The sequence below is a fragment of the Gorilla gorilla genome, chromosome 19 (assembly GCF_029281585.2).
Source record: "Gorilla gorilla gorilla isolate KB3781 chromosome 19, NHGRI_mGorGor1-v2.1_pri, whole genome shotgun sequence".
NCBI lineage: Eukaryota > Metazoa > Chordata > Mammalia > Primates > Hominidae > Gorilla > Gorilla gorilla.
The window spans coordinates 100,911,498-100,933,118 of record NC_073243.2 but is presented as its reverse complement, the minus strand read 5'-3'; the positions used below and the strand labels follow the sequence as shown (position 1 = coordinate 100,933,118).

The 21,621-nt window shown below is 39.1% G+C and overlaps 1 protein-coding gene across 4 annotated transcripts in view; it reads right to left on the bottom strand.

The window, feature by feature from the left end:
• The window catches only part of CTNND2 (catenin delta 2), a 928,369-nt gene that overhangs the window by 183,611 nt on the left and 723,137 nt on the right, over positions 1-21,621 (bottom strand). For all 4 annotated transcript variants that reach the window (XM_031003315.3, XM_031003313.3, XM_031003314.3 and 1 more), the window contains one exon: positions 3,582-3,765. In XM_031003315.3, coding sequence (XP_030859175.3) covers positions 3,582-3,765 — 184 coding nt within the window. The remainder of the gene's footprint in view (positions 1-3,581; positions 3,766-21,621) is intronic.

Genomic DNA, 21,621 nt, shown 5'->3' with positions numbered 1-21,621 from the left:
CCTCCTTCACTAGTTTACGACCTGGAGGTGGTAGGGAATGCGGTGGCTTTGGGGCATGAAGTGGGGACAGCCACTGATATTGGTACAATATCCACTGCCTAGAGGAAAGCCTGAGAAACTGGACAGAGCCTATTAAGCCTGCATGAAATTGTCTAAAGACAGAATAGTGTCACATTGTCAGGTTCTGGCTAAGACTTAGGCAGATTTTACTGACTTAAATTTATCTCTAATAAGCTTTTGGACATTTAAGAGCAATATAATTTGCATTCATAGATTTTTTTTTCCAAAAAATGAAAAGGTGACCTCTTTAAAAATAGTAATTCCTTAAATTCTTAACCTTGGCTCCCCACCCTGAAATCACATAAACAAGTCTGAATCCTGCTAGGAAGAAAAATCAAGAGTAATGATTTTCAATAATGACCTGATGAATTTACTTTTACCTACCACGTGCTCCTTCTGCTGGATTTCCAAGCTATATTAGTTTAGGAAACAGTATTCTAGGAAAAGAGTTTTATTTTCTTGGATGTTTTATTTTCTTTATATATTCCTGAAACAATAGCTACAGAAGCAAACCAAAAATATCAACTCATCTTAAAGTCACTGGCAAAAGAAGAAAGGAGTACTGGAAAAACAATGTCAACATTATTATCTAAAATATGCCTTAAAATATAGTCTTATTTTAAAACACAAAAAGGCACCCACAGTTCTAGTTGTCTACATGAACATCAAACGTGGAGGTCAAGAGACTTGCACTGGGCTGAGTGGCTAATGCTGTCCAAGGTAGCTACGCACTCTGTAGGTCCTAGCAGGGAAGAATTTGAAGTAAGAAAGAAGGGAGAGGGAGAAGACCACTGGTATTTACAAGCCAAATGATGTTGGCCACATGGATGCCACTCCGTTTATCTCTGGAAGCAAATTTAAGGAACCAACAGAGAGGAAAGTGTTGTCACGTCAGCACGTGGTGGTTGTGTATTGTTTTAAGCACAGATCTGTTAGCAGTCTCCTATCCCATAACTTTGAATTTCCTCTCTGTGTGGTAGGGTGGGGATGCTCTGAAACCAGAGTCAGGATGTGGCTCAAGTCCTGGCTTCATGACTTAACTACACATGAGCTCATTGGGCTACGATGCATATGAGAATCAACAACGTATCTGAAGTGGAACTTTCAGGCCCCTGGAAGACAGAAATTTTATGAATAATAACACTTACTTTAATTTTATTTAAAAATCTAGTCTCTATTAGTGGTGCATCTCAAACTCTTCTAGAGTCCTTTCAATGCTGGGTAGCGAGTGCTGGCCTCTGCTGCCCTCCGTGATGCTTTCCCATTGCATCATTTCTATGCTTAGCCCAATCTCACCTGACCCTTCAAGGCTTTTTAGGCCACACCTGGCTGTCAGTCATTTTCTCACCAGTTTTTCCTCCTGTACTGCCATGATCATAACACTAAATTGCCACTAGGCTGTTGTGCTGGGGCTCACCGGCTGAGTGCCATTTCTTCCACTCAGTCATGAGTTTCTGCAGGGCAGAGTCTGCCCTCTCTCAGCCTCCTTAGCCCTCCCCAGCACAAAGCAGGTGGTCAGCAAATGCTCCTGGGATAAAACTGCTGCATAGCAGAAGCAGCACAGGAAGTCATTTCTTTAATGTGAATAGTGATCTTGGCTTTGTTGGAAAAATGAAGAATGTAAATACACTTGCATACTAAAATCTAAAGCCTTCTGTCATGATATGGACGACTGTGACTGTTCTGGTGTCACAGATGTCTGCATGACAAACTGAATCAAATGGCATCATTTTTTGCTTCCTATTATGTGGTCACTCCTGGCCAGCAGCAGAAGCAGCAGCAAGTGTTGAGCTGCCGTATGTGTGAATAGACAGGGATGGGGAGTTATTCTGGTCTCACCAAACTGTGCTCTAGCAACACAACCCAGACCCTAAACTCAGCCAGATGATGTGTAAAGGGGACCCGTGAGCCTACACTGGTCTAGCTTCTTCATCTACTTTTTCATCAAAGGATGTCAAATGTACTTTAATAAAGGTGGTAGCCTATGTCCTTTCAAACACCACAAAGACATACTTATGCTACTATATTAATCAGAGAGCATTTTAACAGACAGAGCTAGCCAGGTCCTTATTGATTACACTTCTACAATTGCTTCTGAGACAGTTCCTTCTGCATTCTTCACTAGCGACCCTGACACTGTGAAAGTAGGGAATACTAGCAAGGGTAAAACAGTTTTAAATAGTTGTGAATAAGTGAAATAGAAAAAAATCAGGCATGGGAGTTCAGAAGAGCCTACAATTTTAGCTTTGGAGGAGTTATATTTCTTCTGGTGGGACAGATGTTTGCCAAAGGATAACAGAATTTAAGGGGTTATGAAATGGATGCCTCAGTAGGGGGTTTCAGGGTACTGTATATTTGCCATATGGTAGCACCTATCCAGAGAAATCACGTCAGATGTTCATGATTTCGTGACTCGGACGAAAAGCAGAATTGTCAGAGGATTCCCATTCCTGCCCATGAACGCATGTAGATATTCGTGGAGGCAGGCTCTTATCTTGCTCTGTGCACACACATTCACACAAACACACACCGCCTCTCAAGACTGGAGGCTGAGAGCACTGTGATGAATACTCATGAGATGATGATTATTAATGCCACTGAGGTGGATTTTGTTCCTTCTCAGTAGAGACTGGTTGTTATACCTAGACACTGATCAATTGTAGGAGAAATGGCAGCTTTGAACCATTTCAACTAAAACAATCCTGTATGTTTCACTTTCAAAATACAGATTATTTGGCTAGGTGTTTTTAATCACCCCTTTTGCCCCTATCCCAGCAACTTCATCCAGCAGAGATTTGCAACTTTGGTACAAAATACAACACTTTTGGGAGCACGGTTTCTAGAGTTTAGAAGAATCATATCTTGGTAACTACTTTCCTTCCTAAGAGCAAAAATTAAACAAGATATAAAGTTGATTCTAAGAAATCTCAATAGATTCCTGATGATTTTTGTGAAAAACGCATCAGGAGAGAATCACAACACATTTGCTACTTTTATTATTTAAAAAACCATTTAATACAACAGGCCTTATTAAAGAGCTATTTCTAAGAATTACAGAATCTTACAGTCAAACAGAGAATTTTTAAAAGGAGAATTTTTAAAAAATGGCTACTTGTGACAGTTAACCAGATCCCTATGTATCTGTTATGAACTCTGCCCAACCAGTCAGCCTGCCTGGTTGTGCTATATGCATGATATAATGTGAAATTACCAAGAACTATTGTTTTCGGCCAAAGAAAATGACTTATTTTGGGTTGGAATAAAAATGTTTGTTTTTCACCTTAGACCTAAGAAATCATGTGAAATAAGTCTAACATTAATTAGGTAGAGAAAAATACCTATATGTCTTTATTACCTGGTTAGAAAATTTAAAATTAACTTCTTATACTCCGTTGCCACATCAACATTCATCTTTTCAGAATGGTCTGATCCTCAGTAAAAGAGCCACTAAAGTTATGGAAAGAGACAGTGTCTGGCCAGGGGAAGATGGTGGGAGGAGGCACTCGTGACACAGGACTGACCTTAGGCACCCGGTGGCGTTACGCAGCACCTGTGATGAATGCAGCTGTATTTTCCGATCATCCTGAAGAGGCGAATTTTCCCAGCCTGAGTGGGGGATAATCACCGCGTTGGTCAGTACTGCCAGGGCATCCTGGATGATTGGCATTTTGAGTGCATCGCATGAGGAGAGGTTCCAAAGGACTCCTGCAAGAGACACACAAAAAGAGCTTTTGGGTGGCCACGAGTTTTTCTCATCTCAAAACTGTCTTCCTTATTTGAGTTAACGGAGCTGGCAGGAAGGAGGAAGATACTGTGGACACACATCCTAGAGTGTGTCCTTAATTTTAGAACATTCATGTGAACCCATTAAAAGCATTCTGTGAAAAATCTGATGAGTGAGCAGAGGAATTGTGACATGATTATCTTTATTTCTTCAGGGAGCATAATCAAGGTTGCGAGGTCTGATTGAACTGAGGCTACCAACAACGCTCTGTTCCATTTTAATACAATGGACTCAAGTTGCTAAATTCTAACCAAGACCAAAGAGATGTGAAAGTTATTTGAAATGGACTAGTAGAGCATCTTTGTTTTACCCAAGACCTCAGTGTGCACATGTGGTTGCCATGAAAGCTAAGTGCTTTCATAAACAACCAGCTACCATGGGTAGGACCCTTATGAGAATCCGGCATCAGGTCAGATGACAACTGGCTCAACAAGCAATTTAAACTGTTGCCCCTTGTGACTGTTTTGTCAGCTTTTCTCTGAAAGCAATGCTCATGGAGGACCTACAGAATGTTCCTCCTTAAATAATGACAAAGGGAGAGGTGAGAAGAAGAGGGCATATCCACAATGGACAGAGCGTCACAGTAATTCATGCAGGCAGGGCAATGCAAAATGTTAACGACAAATAGAATGCTTTAGTTTTTAAAATATTTTTTAAAAGGAGATATTCTAGAAAAGGTCATAAACATTGCATATATATTATAACATCATTTGAAAATGCTTTTAAATAATTATTCTTTTTTTGTTAGGACAGTCTACATAAAGAAAAAAAGGAACAGAGAATAACATTCTATTTTTCTTTGAAAGAAAGCCTGTATACACCCTGAACCTAAACAGGTACCATCACTGCAGATATTGGAAAGAAAACACTATAGTTGTCTTTAGAAATAGAACTTGTAGCTTATGTTTTTAATGAGCTTTCGATATATTTTAATGAAATGCGATTTTGTTCCATCTACTGTGTTATGAATAGAACAAACAGAACATGTTTATTTCCAAAATTTGTTTTGTTGGTTCCTTGCGTTGCGCATGTTGAACTATCCAAGGACATTAATAATACAAATCTGACTGTTAATAACTAAATAAGTGACTATAAAAATAAAGCGACTATAAAGTTCAATAAAAATGTGACTACAGAGGCAAACTCAACTGTCTTTAGAAATACCATTTGCTGGAAATTTTATTGAAGTGAATGCAAAGGAAACAAAATGTTTTTAGTGCCCAGCATGCATAAAATAATCCTTCAGTACAGGGGGTTAACCTGAAGGCAAATCTAGCTTCTCTTTTTTTATGAATAAAGTATTATTGAAGCACAGCCATGTCGGTTCATTTTTAAATTTTTTACATCTGCTTTTGTCCTATGAAGGAATAGCTGGGTATTAGTGACAGAGACTGTGCAGCCCACAAACCATAAACAATTTACAAACTGTCCCCTTACAGAAAAATTTTGTCCAACTGTGCTTTAGCGAATTTGACCATTTTATATACACTTTCGTTTGTGCTTGTATTGCCATTAGTATCCTAAATTGAGTACACAAAAAGTGCTCAATGGTACACAGAAGGTGCTCAGAATATATTCTGATTTGGACTAATTTGAAATACTAGGAATATTAACATATGCATCTATCTTGTTTTAAATAAAACACAAAGCTGCTTATTCATCCATTGAGAAACGTTTTACCAAAGTTTGGTAATCTAAATAATCAAAATGACTTCATTCATTTCCAGCCTCACAAAAATGTTAATTTTTAGAGTAAAATAATTGATTTTGCAGTTTTAAATAGTATATTAAAAAGAAATTAGTATCTACCCCAGTATTTGAGGATAACTTTCAGGAATACCATGTTAAGACATTTGTGTCTGCTCTTCAAAGTATACAATGCGAAAATATACGAACAAAATGTGCATTTTTTTCATTCCCAAATCCAGACTCAAAATACCAATATCTAAAAATTGAGGCTTATAAATGTTTTAAAATATGGGTGGCATATTTTGCTGTATGGTATATATCCTTTAAAAACTAAATAGCAGGCAGGGTGCAGTGGCTCACACCTGTAATATCAGCACTTTGGGAGGCTGAGGCAGGTGGATCACGAGGTCAGGAGCTCGAGACCAGCCTGGGCAACATGGCAAAACCCTATCTCTACTAAAAATACAAAAAGTAGCTGGGTGTGGTGGCGTGTGCTTATAATCCCAGCTACTTGGGAGTCTGGGGCAGGAGAATTGCTTGAACCTGGGAGTGGGGGGATTGCAGTGAGCTGAGATCGTGCCACTGTACTCCAGCCTGGGTGACAGAGCAAGGTTCCATCTCGGGAAAGCAAGCAAGCAAACAAACAAACAAAATAGCAGAGAGAAACCTTTGCATTTTTTTTACATGCAATGAGTATGAAAATCTCAAGGCTTTCTATGAGAATACAGCTATTTTTACTGTTTTCTTACAAACAGAAAAGAAATAGGGAAAGGGAGGAACGAAATCAAAGAAAACCTAAAGGCCAAATCTAGTACCTGTCAAGAAGTGAAAGAATGGAAAGGCAGATGCAGTCTGGGATATCTTTTTAGAGGCTGTTCTATCTCCTTCACTTTTCCTTAATTAGTTAATTAGTGTAACCTAATTCAGAATCACGAACAAACAGAAGTTCACATTCATTCCACCTTTCCAGGCTGTCTCCATCTGCGAGTCACATTCCAGTGAACTGATCACAGTACTTGATCCATATCTCTGAACCTTCTATCTCAATTTATAACTGCAATGCACAATGCTTCCTGGACTTATTACAACTGCAATGAATCTCTATCAAGCAACTTTATCACCTCTGGATGAAGTCTTGGTAAAGTGGATGGAACGTGGCAGATTTTCTTGAGGGGGAATTCAGCAAACCAGCTGCATGGGGTCGTCAAAATTTTGAGTTTTGGTTAGATTACCTGGACATGAGACAGGTTTAAGCATAGAAGCAGCAGTTTCTGGAGTTAACTGAGATGAAGATTTATATCATCTGGCAGGAGTAAAAGTGGGAAACAACTGGGAATTCCACATCTTTCCTGCTACACACACACACACAGACACACACACACACACGTCTTGACTGACGGAAGAGAGATTAGTGGAGAGAACTGGACGTATCTAGGCATCCTCTGAACAAATGGAAAATAAATTTTTTGCTCAAACTTTTACTTCACTCCTCCCTCCCCTTTTCCATAGTGGTTTAAAATATGTCCACAAATTCTTGGACATTTCCTTCAAATGGTGGAGCCTAATTCTTCTCTCCATGAGTGGGGATTTGATTTAGTGACTCATTTGTGACCAATGAAACATGGTGGAAGTGACTGTGACTTGAGACTATGTCATTAAAAAGGCTTTGTGGCTCCCTCCAAACCCTCTCTCAGATTGTTATTTGAGGGGAAGCCAATTGTCATGCCATCATGAGGATCCTCAGGCAGCGTTATAGACAGACCAGCATGGCAAAGAACTAGGGCTTTCAGCTGAAATTTTGGAAGTGGATTTTCCAACCCCAACCAAGCCTTCGAATGACTGCAGCCTCATGACAGACCCTGAGCCAGGACCACCCAAATCTGTGGCTCCTACTTGCACTCCTCACACTTAGACAGTGGGTGATACAAATGTTGGTTGTTTTAAGCTGCTAAATTGTGGAGTAATTTGTTATGCAGCAATAGACAATATACCTTCCCTTTCCTATGAAGCTCCCACTCTCTCTGTTGCTTTCTTCTCTCTGCTTCACTTTCCTATCCCTTTGCCTTTCTACAATGGATGGACTCATTTTTCCCTCTTGCCTTTCCAGGACACTTTAATTCTTACTCCTCTCTTACCTAAATCCACTTGTTGCCTTATTCCTTCCAAATTCCAATGTGAGAGTATACAAGATATAGCAAGGATGATCCAGCTACACTTTGTAACTAAATTTAAAATGCATTTTAAGTGACAAGTATTTAATTTAAAAAAATGTATCATTCTTCACGTTTGCAATTCAATAAGTGACCCAACACTTTCTTTAATTTGGAATAATCCTGCTGTTATTTCCAACTGCTGTCTTAACAAATCACCACACAGGGGCTTGAAAAACACAAATTTATAGGTTTGTGTTTGGAGGTCTGGAGTCTGAAATGGGCTGGCAAGGCTGGCTCCTTCCAGAGGATCCCGGGGAGGATGTATTTCCTCATCTTGTCAAGCTCCTGGGGGCTGCCTGCATCGCATTCCTTGGCTTGAGATCTTACATCCCTCTGATTTTGGCTTCCATCATCATATCTCCTTCCTGGACTCTGACCGTCCTACCTCCCTCTCATAAGGGCACTCTGATCACATTGAGCCCACCTGGATAATCCAGGATAATCTCCCCATATGAAGCCCTCCTACCTTAGTCATACCTGCAAAGTCCCTTTCACCATGAAAAGTAACATTTACAGGCTCTGGAAATTAGGGCGTGGGCTTTTTTTTGCACGGTAGGGACATTATTCAGTCTACTACATATCCCTTCAAAAATAACCTGTTATGCTTAAAATAAAATTAAACTTCTTATGGTAGCCTCATGATCAGGCCTTTCTCTAAATCTCTAAATTCATCTTGAATCACATTCATTCATTCATTTATCCATTCCATAATATTAAGGACCTAGTACATGCATGGTTCTGTTTGACGTGGAGTGGAGACATCAGTGAAGAAAACAAAAAATCCCTGTGCTGGTGGGCCAGGTACCATATAGCTTTAGTCACTATGCTCCAGCCAAAATGGCCTGTTTCTTCTTGAACACACAAGCTTCTTTGTGTCGCGGATCCCTGGACTTGCTGCTGCCTCATTCTGGAACATTCTTTCCTAGATCTTTTCATGGCCAATCCTTCTTCCATTCACGTCACCTTAAATGTGCTAAACTCAGAGAGGCTTTCCTGGATCAGTCTAGTCTACCTTCCCAGACGCTTGCTGTCAGATCTCCTATTTAATTTCAGCAGAAACCTCAACACTAATTCATTCTGTCATTTGATCACTGTTCCATCCTCCAACAGGGTCCCAGGCATAAAATGAAAGCAGACACTTGTCTGAATGCCCATCGTATGCAGAACACAGAGCTACAGAATCCCTGGCATACAGAATATGCCCTGACAAACATGAGTGTTCACCAAACAAGCACTAAAGAAAAATAAAAAATAACAGCTGGATGGTATGATCTTATAGGATGCCATGTGCTGTAAGCATCGAAACTTCTGTAAGTATTATAGCGTTAGCAAAATGACGTCATGCCTAGAGAAAATAAAACAGCAGCTGCAAGATGTAATTTCACAAATAATAAATCCAAACGAGAATAGAAAAATGTTATTTAAGTGGGAGTATTTACTTTGAATCTACAGAAATTCCACTTTTAGCTAGTAGAGAAAAATTTATAGCACTGAAACATATTAATCTGCTTTGTATTAAAAGGCTTATCTCTGGTGCTTCATTTGGGTAATTTTCTTATATTAACTCCCTGATAATTCTAAATTAGCCCAGGTAATACTAAAATTTCAATCTGAGGAAAAACTATAAAACTGATGGGATTCACACCAATTTTCAGCATTCATAACAAATTACCCTGTTTGTTTATATCTGAGGATAACATGAAAAATGGTTTAATATTTTGGTTGATGGTCACTAGAAAATTTAAATTTCCCTGATGAAAATATGCTAATTCCTTCCAGATTATAATCTGTGATAAATTTGTTTTATTAGCATCTTTCTTTTATTATTTCCATCCAATAGCTTTCCTTTATCAGCGTAAAATTATTGCTGTTCCAAATATAATTTTGAAAGTTTAATTGAGAAGACATTTACATATACTAAAGATATTTAAAAATATAGTTTATTTTTATTTCAGGCACAGAATGGCTCTTTTCCTTGATATTATCCATATTCATGAGCAATGATTGGTTTAATAAAAATTCCTTAATAAAACCTTAATTACTTTCATTTGCTTCTTTATAATGCTTTAATAGAGGGTAATTGTAGTTTCTTTTTACTGAAAGAGATGAAGACTATCTTGGTTTAAAAAACCCCAGATGAACAAAATGAATGTTTTAATAAAAGCAAGTTTTAAATGATGGTAAAATCAAACACTGCCTGGTGGCTATGCAGGACTTTACGACAGCCCACTGGCTTGCTTTCAGCTCTTTAGACCTAGCATGAATCCTCTCATGTGGGTGAGGCTCAAACCAAGCCCAAAGGAAAGCTGGGCTTCATTCATTTTAAATAAATGTTTATAAAAATGTATTTAAAATTAATTAGTGAATTAAGCATCTACTTAGTGTATTTATGAGGATTTATTTTAAACAAATTTGTCATTTCTTTTGGGAGTGACAGTTTGTGTACCTGGGGGGAGGGGGAGGAAAAAGGAGAAGAATGGGGACAAAACAGTTGTTTTTTTTTTGAGATGGAGTCTTGCTCTGTCACCCAGGCTGGAGTGCAGTGGTGTGATCTCGGCTCACTGTAAGCTCTGCCTCCTGGGTTCACGCCATTCTCCTGCCCCAGCCTCCCAAGTAGCTGGGACTACAGGCGTGCACCACCACACCCGGCTAAATTTTTTGTATTTTTAGTAGAGATGGGGTTTCACCATCTTAGCCAGGATGGTCTCGATCTCCTGACCTCATGATCCACCCGCTTTGGCCTCCCAAAGTGCTGGGATTACAGGCCCGCCACCGCGCCCGGCCAAAAAAAGTTCATTTTTTAAAAAAACCAGAGTTAGGCTTGGCTGACGGTGGGAGTGGGAGGGGGAGGGGTATAAAGGGGCTGTCACCACTACCTCCTCCACCCACACCCATTCACACTTTGAGTCCCTAGTGTGTGGAGGTTGAATGATTAAAATATAGAAGCCCAGGACACCCTGAAGTCCTGTTATACTATTGTGTGTGGGCATCTGCTATACAAACGAGTATTTGGATGCATATAAACTCTCAATATGGCCCCGAGAAGCAATAACCCTCTGGCGTGGCTGCTAATTGAGATCATTTTGAGAGTCCTTCTAGATGGAAAACATTCACATACCACACTCACTGAATGCTTTTAAAAAATTAAAGCGTTTATCTTGAGTCGATGTTAGATAAGAGTTTACCAAATGTTGCTGTAATAACAGCTCCTTAGGCCAAGGCTTCTTGTAGGAGTCCCAGGGGTTGGTTGACCACAACAAATGACCTCTACGTTTTCCTCTTTAATATTCCAGAAGAGGAACCTGCTGTGGCCTTTGCAGTGGGGATTACACAAAGGTCGATTCTTTTAGAATTTCAACAGGCTGAATCATCATTCCAGGCTGAGTCTCAGAGAGCCGGCAATGGGAAGAAAGGGCCTCTGAGGCTGATAGGCGTGGGAGGTGAAGAGAGAGAATTGGAGTGCCATGGTCCATAACCGTAAACTCTCATTCTACAGTTGCCACATAACGCTTCAGGTCCAAATACAGAATTTTTTAAACAGAATCACTTAGGCACAAATATTGAGAATTAGGTAGAATTATTCTTGCTCATTTTCAAAATACATACAAAATTTATTTAGCCCCAGAATGGATGAAGAATGAGTTGTCCTTGACATTTGAAAGTAATTCAGATCTTCGCTGTTGCATACAAGGCAAATTCTGGCTTAAACTGACTAAATTTACCTGGGTCTCCATGCAATGTTTTAAATCCGCAGATTCTAAAACAATTTTGTTATAAGATACAGCCATCAATACTAAGGCACTGTCTTGTTCGAAGCCAAAACTGATCCCAGCAACATTCTGATGTTCAAATTTCAGTACCAGCAGCAAACATTAAAAGTTTAGATCAAGATGATAAACATTTAGATGGCAAGAAGCCAGAAGTCATATTCACTTTTTTTTTTTTTTTCAGACAGAGTCTCACTCTGTTGCCCAGGTTAGAGTGCAGTGGCGTGATCATGGCTCACTGTAGCCTCAACCTCCTGAGCCCAAGTGATCCTCCCACCTCCGCCACTTGAGTAGCTAGGACTTCATGTACGTGCTACCATACCTGACTTTTTTTTTTTTTTTTTTTTTGGTAGAGACAAGATCTCACTATGTTGTTCAGCCAGGTCTAGAATTCCTGGACTCAAGTGATCCTGCCACCTCAGCCTCCCAAAGTGCTGGGATTACAGGCAGGAGCCACTATGCCTGACCCTCACCTACATTTTTGATTAGTTTAAAAAATAACCTTCACTTTTGTTTTCAGAGCCTGAATTAATTTTATTTAAAATTAGTTAATATTACAGACAAAAGACTATAATTGACTGATTTTTTTTAAATGAAAATCAAAACTCAGATGTATCTACGATCTCTCTTTTCATTCTAAAATGGAGTATACATATCCTAGTTTCTTTAGAATTCTTCTATTAAATGTTTACCAAAAAGGCACAACAGATCAGGCTCTATTAATGGAAAATAATGCCTGTCCCAAACTGGATGCCTATCTGCAACTGGCAATGCAGCTACTATAAGAAGTAGAAAGCTCTTCACACAGTAGTTTTTTTAAGTAATTATAATTGAAAATAATTTGTATGTCAGTGTTTGGTAGTGGCCATCTGTGAAAGTCATGGGTTCATCTTTGATCACAGCATTTTATAAATGAACCATAGAATTTCGTATTTCTCAGGCCCCAAGAGATCAACAGTTAGGAATACAAAATTAGGCTTGCTTAGAACTATAGCCTTCCTCAATGACCTTGGGTGTGCAAGAACTTTGAAAAAATGTCACCAAAGCACCAAGGCTGAGTTGTATAATCTCTGGAAAGTGGTCCTGGAACTCTTTTCCTAAAAGTTATGACAGTTAAAGACTATACTCTTTTATCTGACAGCTGTCATATTCTTTTATGTGTAAAATGATTTCTTATACTTTGTTGTGTTTCTTGGTAGTTTTGTGCCCTGAATTACATACATTAAATAAAGTAACTTAAGTTTGACTTTTCAATAAATAGCATAATGAGGAAGAGGAGAGAGAGAAAGTGAAAGAGAGAGAGAGAGAGAGATTTAAAGACAAAATACCCCCACTATCTGATTAAAAAAAAGTAAATGCAGGAGGTGAAATCACCATAATTTTTGGCCCTGGGTTAAACGATACTGGGACAGATATATTTTCCTATCCTTGTGTTAGACCATGCTGAGACTGATCAAAAATAATTTAAGTGCTTGCTCTAGGAAACTCTCGCCTGTGAATGTTTAGGCTGTGAACTAGAGAGCTGGCTTATCAAGAGTAATAGTTTGCTCATCATGACCCATTTCAAGACCTTCCCCTCACTGTGCTACTAGTTAAAACTCTGCCCAATCCCCATGGTTCCCCACCTTGCAATACCCCCCTTAAAATCTCCCAGCCAAGGACCTACAGCCTTATAAATACCCTGCCTTCATTTTCCCTTTTGACACTAAGACTCTTTCAAGGGAGCATTTTAGATCCACTGCAGTGAGGGAGGATACTTACTGCAGTATGTCTAACAAACCCAGCTTTGCTGATCAATGGGTTTTTATGGTAGTCTTTGGGGAGCTGACAGCTGACAAACCATATAAATTACTGAAAATGGGTGGATGGCTAATGTCATCTTTGGTAAAAAATAGAGTCTGGCAAATTCTTGAATATTCAGGGGATCCATTATCCATAAAGTCATCACCTTATCTCTATGCATGGAACAAAGGGTATTGAGCTGTTTACAGTTCCATTAAGTACTATAACCCAGAAGTTACACAGCCAGCACACATCTTGGCAAGGCCCCTAGCTGCCATGCCAAACTCTCTGGGTCTCGAGTGAGCACGCATATATAACCTCTTACAAAGATAGAGATGGCTATTGCCTTGGGGTTTCTTTTTTTATAATATAGGTAGCACATCTACCTCATAGGTCCTGTTGATGTCAACATAAGCGCTCTAATTGAATTTGTGGAAGCTTGCTTATCCAAGAGTCCCCGGATTGGAGACCCTGTTATGCACTGGGGCCACTTTAAAGAGCACCTTGGGTTCTACGGCTTTCAAAGAAAAGCAAAGCAACCTTGATGAAGATATGGGGGCAGAATAAAAAGAGCGACAGCTTTTTCACAGAGCATCACTGAACTACATGTCCAAAACAAGACCACATTGGAAAAAAACACAACACAAATTGTAGCCGAAAATATCTAACATCTTTGAGTTCTTGTCATGCACTAGGATTTTTGTTAATCACCTGCATGTATTAACTTATGTAAACCTTCAACCAAGTCCACTTTACAGATGAGGAAACTGAGACACAGAAAAGTTGAGTTACCTGTCAAAGTCATTCAACTTTTGGGGAAAATGAAGGTCAGATAAGAGTCTGACTGTGATGCATATGAACAATCAGACAAATGTCAGACACATAAATTTGCTATTTGAAATGGGAGGGAAGTGATGTGGCATGCTATCCTTTCAAGCAGAATATATGAACACAAGAGAATGTTCTGCTTTTCATCTTTTGCCAGTTCCCTTTTCGCCCCAGGTAATGTAGCTTGAGAAATTTAAAGAAGGCATTTGAGTTCACAGAACGAAGAACATTCAGTTTTATGTGTTTTTAATTGACAGATACAATTGTATGTATGTATCTTTATACAACATGATATTTTGAAGTATATACACGTTGTGTAATGATTAACCGTAGTTAATTAAAAAGAACTTTCAGCTTTGAAACTACTTTTACAACTAATTTTTCTTGCAAGCATTTAATTCTGCTGACCTCTACTAAAACACACACACACACACACACACACACACACACACACACACACACAGCTACAACCTTCTGTGGGAAGCATGGAAGAAACATCAGATTGAGATTTGGGGTAATCAAAAAACCCAATTGTTCATCTATTCACCACACTAATTTCATGACTAGATCTTTTTTTCAGTTACATCAAAATTGTCTGATACTGTATTAGTCCATTTTCATACTGCTATGAAGAAATACCTGAGACTGGGTAATTTATAAAGAAACAGAGATTTAATGGACTTACAATTCCACGTGGCTGAGGAGGCCTCACAACCATGGCAGCAGAAGAAGGAGGAGCAAAGGGTCGTATAACATGGTGGCAGGCAAGTGAATCACGTGCAGGGGAACTGCCCTTTATAAAACCATCAGCTCTTGGGAGACTTATTCACTACCATGAGAACAGTATGGGAAAAACCTGCTCCCACGATTCAATTACCTCCCATGAGGTCCCTCCCATGACATGTGGGGATTCTGGGAGCTACAATTCAAGAAGAGATTTGGGTGGGGACAGAGCCAAACTATATCAGATACTGTTGCTCTATCATAATAATGTCACTGATGATCACGAGTCCTCATTTCCTGAGACATTACCATGTCACATGCACTATTTAATTAAATCCTGACCACAACCTTAGAAGAGGGGTACTGATCTGTGAAGGAAACCAAAGATTAAAGTGGTTACAGAAATCTCCCATGGACAGGTAATGAATGAGAGAGAGAGCTGGGGTATAAACACAGGCTCTCACACTTCCAATTATATTGTTTCTTCCAGACATTCTAATAAGAGATTATTTTTCATGGAAAATATGCTATCACTGGATAATAATATTAACACTCATCTCTAATTTCTGCTGATCATGCTCAAATTTATATTTCTGAGTTTCATTTCTATAATTCTGAATGTGAACATTTATTACTGCATATTTTCCTCCAAACATATTCTCTTCTTCCTTTTGGTTTTTCAGTAGGTATTTTGTGAATGCCTGTTGAGACAAGACATTGCTAGGTACTCTAAGGAATACGCAGTAAATTAGTAAGAGTCCACTTGGGGAGACCAAATTACACTTGCCCAGGGAAAAATAAAACACACTTTATAGAGTTGTAGATGCTAAAGTCCATCAACTGTCAGAGGTGGTGTGTCATGAAAATTCTGACAGTGAAAAGTCACCGTGGGAGGGCATCACGGAAGGTTCTATGGGAGAGGGAGGTCTTCACTGGCCCCTGAAGAATGAGCAGAATTAGCCAGAATGAGAGAAAACATTCAGGTATCAAGAAAAAGGGAGCAAAGGCTTACAGATAAGAAAGGGTGATGGATAACAATCCTAAAGACCATGGGCCTAATTGTAGAGTAGATGCCACCTAAAATATTAATTGAGTAAAAAAGTTCAACAACAAAATGATACTTACATTCGGACAATTGTGGTCTTACACTAGAATAGTATTAGGTCGGTGCAAAAGTAATTAAAAACAATGACAAAAATGGCAATTACTTTCGCACCAAAATATTTCTCATGTGATCCACCTGGGGGGCATTAAGAAAGATACCTATGCACTAGCTTCACCTCTGGAAAATCTGGAAAGTGATCTGGGGCGGGTCCTGCTACCTAAGAATTTTTTTTAAAAAGTAGCCAGAGTGAGGGACCACTGGGGCTGGGAGTTATTTTATCTTAGTCCTGGTGACTTTAACTGACTTCACCAACATCAGCTTCCTCCACTGGCTTTCTCCTGAGAAACAGGAAAAAAAACTCTAAGTTATGACTATAGGAAAGTGACTACTGAGTTTCATACGTGAGATCTTCATACTTTAGCCTAATCGTGACTGAACAACTTCATTCATTTATTTATTTGTTCCTTTGTCTCATTATCCATCCTTTCAGTTGACAAAATCTTCTTTGGGTCCGGAACTGTTTCAAGCGTTAGGGCAAGCAAACCACTAAAGAATTCAATCTCACAAACATTCAGCAGTTTTGGTTCAGTTCTTCCGCAGAGCTGGAAAGACAATGATAGGAAAATGAAAGAAGTGGTCTCAAGCCTCAAGGAGCTTCAGTGGGTGATAGAGGATAAAACAAGAAAGCAAACACATGTGGTATGTGGTTAAGGATGGAGAGCGCCACTGGGGAGGAAATAACAAAGGTTGACGTTGAGAGAAGATGCAGCGTGGAGCTTCCTGGCACTACCAAGAATAGGATGTCACAAAACTCATAATATCAATTAGGCAGAGAGAACGTCCTCCTTGGAAATAAAAGGAAGGTCTGCGTGGAGAGAGAGTGTTGGAGAAGGTATGATGGACACTGAATTCACTCCCTGTGCACACAGCTAGGTTTCCAGCAAGGACTATACAGTGGAAGTGAAGACTCCAGGAAGAGAGTGGGACATAGGTATTGTATGTTTTGGACCTAAGGGAAATCACTGTGCTTCTGTTTTTTAGTGTCTGGATGGCGAAACTGATGTTCAATGATCAAATTCAAGGCATTTAATTTTCAGCTTCCTACCAGCTCCATATCTACAACACTGTAATGTCTGGCACTGTATACAGTCAGGACTCACATTGTCATAAAAAATGTCAACTTTGCCCACAAGCCGAACTTCCCGGGTACACGTGCCCTCTGGCTTGCAGCCAACCACAGGGTTCAGCTAATGGAAGAATAAGTAGGCAGTCAGAGGGCAGGAGGAGAGAGAGCTGGGGAATGTTATGCCCACTCCTCTGCTGTGCCCCTAGGGCTGGGAAGCCTTGTGGCTAGAGCAGCCTCTCTTCATGGCTCCCAATTTTCCCAAGTTCTGGAGACTGTGTTTGCTTCTACTGCTTCCCGCTGCTGACCACCCTCTAGATCAGTATACTAAACCTGCCCACTCCTTGGAAGAGTCCCTGCATTGGATTCTGTAGAGAATCCCAGCTGAGTGTTCTTTTCATGTCCTGTAGGAACCCTGATGAGAGCTGATGTACAGGGGGCACTTTCTAAAAAGGACCTCAGAGGCCACTATAAGAAGTTTCAATTTTATCCACCAAGTGCAGTGGGAGGGATACCATTAAGCAGGTAACTGTCATAATTGGGTTTTTGTGTTTGTTTTATAATGTTTCATTCCTTCTTGGTGGATCAATAGCATTAAATAACAAAGTACAAGATAAATTCCCAATTGGAGCTACAAGGTTAGGCTTTGAAAAATCTTTTATTAAAACTTAAGATGAAATTCCCATAACATACAGTTAATAGCTTTAACATGCACAATTCAGGGTTGTTTAGTGCATTCACAGCGATGTGCAGCCATTACCTCTACCTACTTCCCAAACATTTCCATCACCCCAAAAGGATGGTTGGTTTTTAAACCCCGTTCTGGAGGCATGCAGCAGAGAACAGGCTGAAGTGCGGTGATAAGAAGTGGGCAGGAAAGGTAGGAGGCCACTTCAGAACCCTAAGGGAGAAATGGCCAACAGAGATGGACGTGGTCAAGTCTGAGACGTAATTCGGACGTAACACTGGCTGGCTGGCAGCTCGGCTGGATGTGGGGGTGCAGGGAGATGGAGACGTTCTGGCCTTGAGCACAGAGGTGAGGAACACTGGAGGAGGGAGAGGCCTGGCAGGAAGTTGCGGGCTCCAGTTTGGGACGTGTTACGTTTGAGATTCCAATTAGACATCACTATCAAGAGGCAGCTGGGTGCATGAGTTGAGCGCTGCACAAAGGTAGAAATGTAGAGCCTTCAGCATTTAAATGGTATTTAAAGCCAAGGGACTGGATGAAGTCTCAGAAGTAAAGAAATAAAGCGTTCAAATTAAGAACCATCAGCCCAGGGCTGGTCTTCCATTGAAGAGCCTGGTGGTGAAGGTAAAGAAGAAAAAGCAGTGTAAAAAAATGTAGTTGCACAAACTGTTAATCTTGGGATGGTTTGCTACTCTTGAATGTCAGTGGAAACCTTCTTCTGTTAGTTGCTGACTTGTTTTTTTTTAAATATCACAAGTAATTTGAAACTGTTTCTCTTTTATTGTGCATATTTGTAAAAAATACTGAGCCGCAGTTCCCATTTAAAAGCATCTGTTTCAGGACTATCAGAGGGTTGATTGAGGACAAATAAAAATGCGTTAGCCAGTTGATCATTATGGCACGTATTCAGTGATTATACGCAGAACACGTCACAAGAGGGGATAAAAATCACTTATTTTAGGAATTTCCTGAGTCAAGGCAGGAGCAACATCAGCAGAGCGTGGCAAAGCACGCAGAACGGCGCAGCCTCTATTATGATTGCAATGTAAAGTGTAATAGGATTTTCAGAAAACAATTTAGAAAAAGTGACAATCTTGCTTATTTAAATGCTATGTGACATTCAGCACTACTCCTTGAGGTAAAATTACAAAACTGATAAACTGGCTTTTCAAGATATTATTGAATATGCCGAACACATGTAATACATTTATCTATTAACTAACCCTTAGGTTAGTATAAAGCTACATTGTTTCCCGAGAATGGAAGGTGACCTTCCTGAGTTGTTATACCAAAACTTTGGAATTTCTATGCTTGTGTATTTCAAACCAAATTTTAGATTGCTTCTATTTTTTTTTACATAGTAATTTCTCTGTATGGATATATATGGTATAAAATAAATTCCGTTTTATATTATAATTAATCTTTATCAAATCTCAGGTTCAGAAAAAGTGCATGCTTTTGGTATACATTTTCAAGTTTTCTAGATGAAGATAATAGTATTATTTTCTACGATTATAAAATACACATGGTAATATTAAAATCTTCAGCCTATTAAAAAGGGATAAAGAATAAAGTAAGAATAAAATCACCCAGAGATAATGAGATTTGGGAGACAAGCTCTTGTTTATCGCTCTATTCTTATCATATACTCACGTCACTTTTCAGAAATAGAATCCCAGCATGCACGCTGTTCGTTAACTTGCCTTTTGCATTCAACACATGTTATGGATATATTTTGATATCAACATCTAGCCACATCTTAATTTTTAATGCCTAGTAATGCTCTATTTGATGGTCCATTTTTATCTAATTGTGTATTGATGGACATTTAAGTTGTTTCTTTCTTTCTTTATTTTTTTTGCTGACATTGGCTCTTACTATGTACTAGAGTGTTTGAAATGCTTTCCATATATTAACTCATCTGCTTTAAAGATGCTTCTTAATAGTCTCTCAATATGAATTCCTAAAACTTGGACCGCTGAGTAGAGTCTACACATTTTAAATACTGAGGTATATTGCCAAAATGCTCTCCAGAAAGATCATCCTCTTGACACTGTCACCCAATAGTGTGCGTTGCTGCCCCTCACCAACCCTGGGTGCCAGCAATCATTCTTGTCTTTGGAGATCTACTAGCAGACATGGCATCTCCTTCCCATGGGCATTCCTTTTAATTAACCTTCTTATGAGTGTAGTAGCTGCTTGAATGTTGTTTTTTGAAATGCCAGTTCATTTCTTTTGTTATTTTATTTCCCAGTTGGGTCATGCATGGGAATGAACACATAAGTAAAGCTACTAAAAGTTGCAGAGCTGTAGAGACGCTAAAGAACTGAGAAGTTATCAGAACTAATACGGATGCCCAATATCATTATTTTTCCTTCTTTTTATCATTTTTGTGACCCTTAGTCTATTGACACCTGTATTTCTCTTTTCATGGTATCATTTAATTCATTTGTTTTCTACAATGAATCCTCTATTTAAAAATCCAGGGGACATCTATTTTTGCTGTTTCCCACTGACATGATTCCCCCATCTTCTGTCTTGGTGAGAGCAAGCTTTGACGATTATAAACACAATGTGTAAAAAGCCTTTGGAAACATGTAGCCACCGACATGTTTGTTGTTGACAATGGACATTAATATTCACACACTGTTTCCATGGCAAACTCTTGTCTCTGTCGCTAGTCTAAGGATGCAAAGCTCTAGCCATTCACTTTACCAAGTTTATCCATTTTACTGTGTTTGGAGGTTGAGAATGTAAGCACTGATACAGTTGAAAACAAGATGAATTCCTTCATGGAGTGAGATCCTATTGATCTATCTAGTAGCTTCTACCTCTTTCTCCAAACCACCTTACTCTGTGAAGACTGGTTTCCTTATCCTAACTTGCAATAATGGGAACTCAAGATCCAGCAAAATCTGAATTGGGCTCTACTGTCATGACTGATTCATAATTTCTAGCTAAAAATCCAACCATAACCTGACTGTGCTCACCCCCTCTGTTTATCTCAACTGGCTATTTATTCCAATCTATCATGTCATTGCTCTCAGATTAATGTTCCTATCCTGCAGGAGGGATTCATGGCACTGCCCTACTCAACAACCATCTGTTTGTCCCATCCTCCACAGATTTAGCAACAAATGACATAACAGCATCTAAAAGTCCAAGTTTGTAGGATTTGCTGATATGTTTTTCATGTAAGTTTCTTACATAAACTCTTAATAAGAGTAAGAGTAATAACATTAAAATATAACCTCTCTTCTGGGAGCTGAGCTAATGAGGTCCAGGTACATAATCTTGTGATTGAATGTTATGAACAGATGGAGTTTATAAATTCCTGCAAAGATGCATGAGTATTACATCCCTTATTTCACCTCAACAATTTCCAATGCACTTAGGTTCTCAGCAGGGACTATATAAGTTGATGGTAAGGCCCCAAGAAGGGAGTGAGGTTTAGATATTCTGTGTTTTACCCTCAAGGGAAATCCTGGTGCTTTTGTTTCTAGGTGTCTAGATAGGAAAACTGATATTCAATTATAAAATTCAAGGCATTTGGTTTTTAGTTTCTTACTATGTATCTATAACATGGTGATACCTAACACTGTCTATAGTCAGGACACCCATTGTTCTTAGACAGAAAGAAAGGACAAAAAACAGCTAAAAAATTATTGGCCTATACAAGACTCTAAGGCACTCCTTATTTGTGATTCCAGAATTTTTTTAATATAGAAAAATTAATCAAAATATATGTATAAAATATATGTATTGTGAGTTATTAAGAGAAGCTTTTACCTATCACCTCCTGGAGACTAAAAAAATATTTAAAGGAAGTGAAATTTTGAGGAACTTTTTTTTTGGTCTT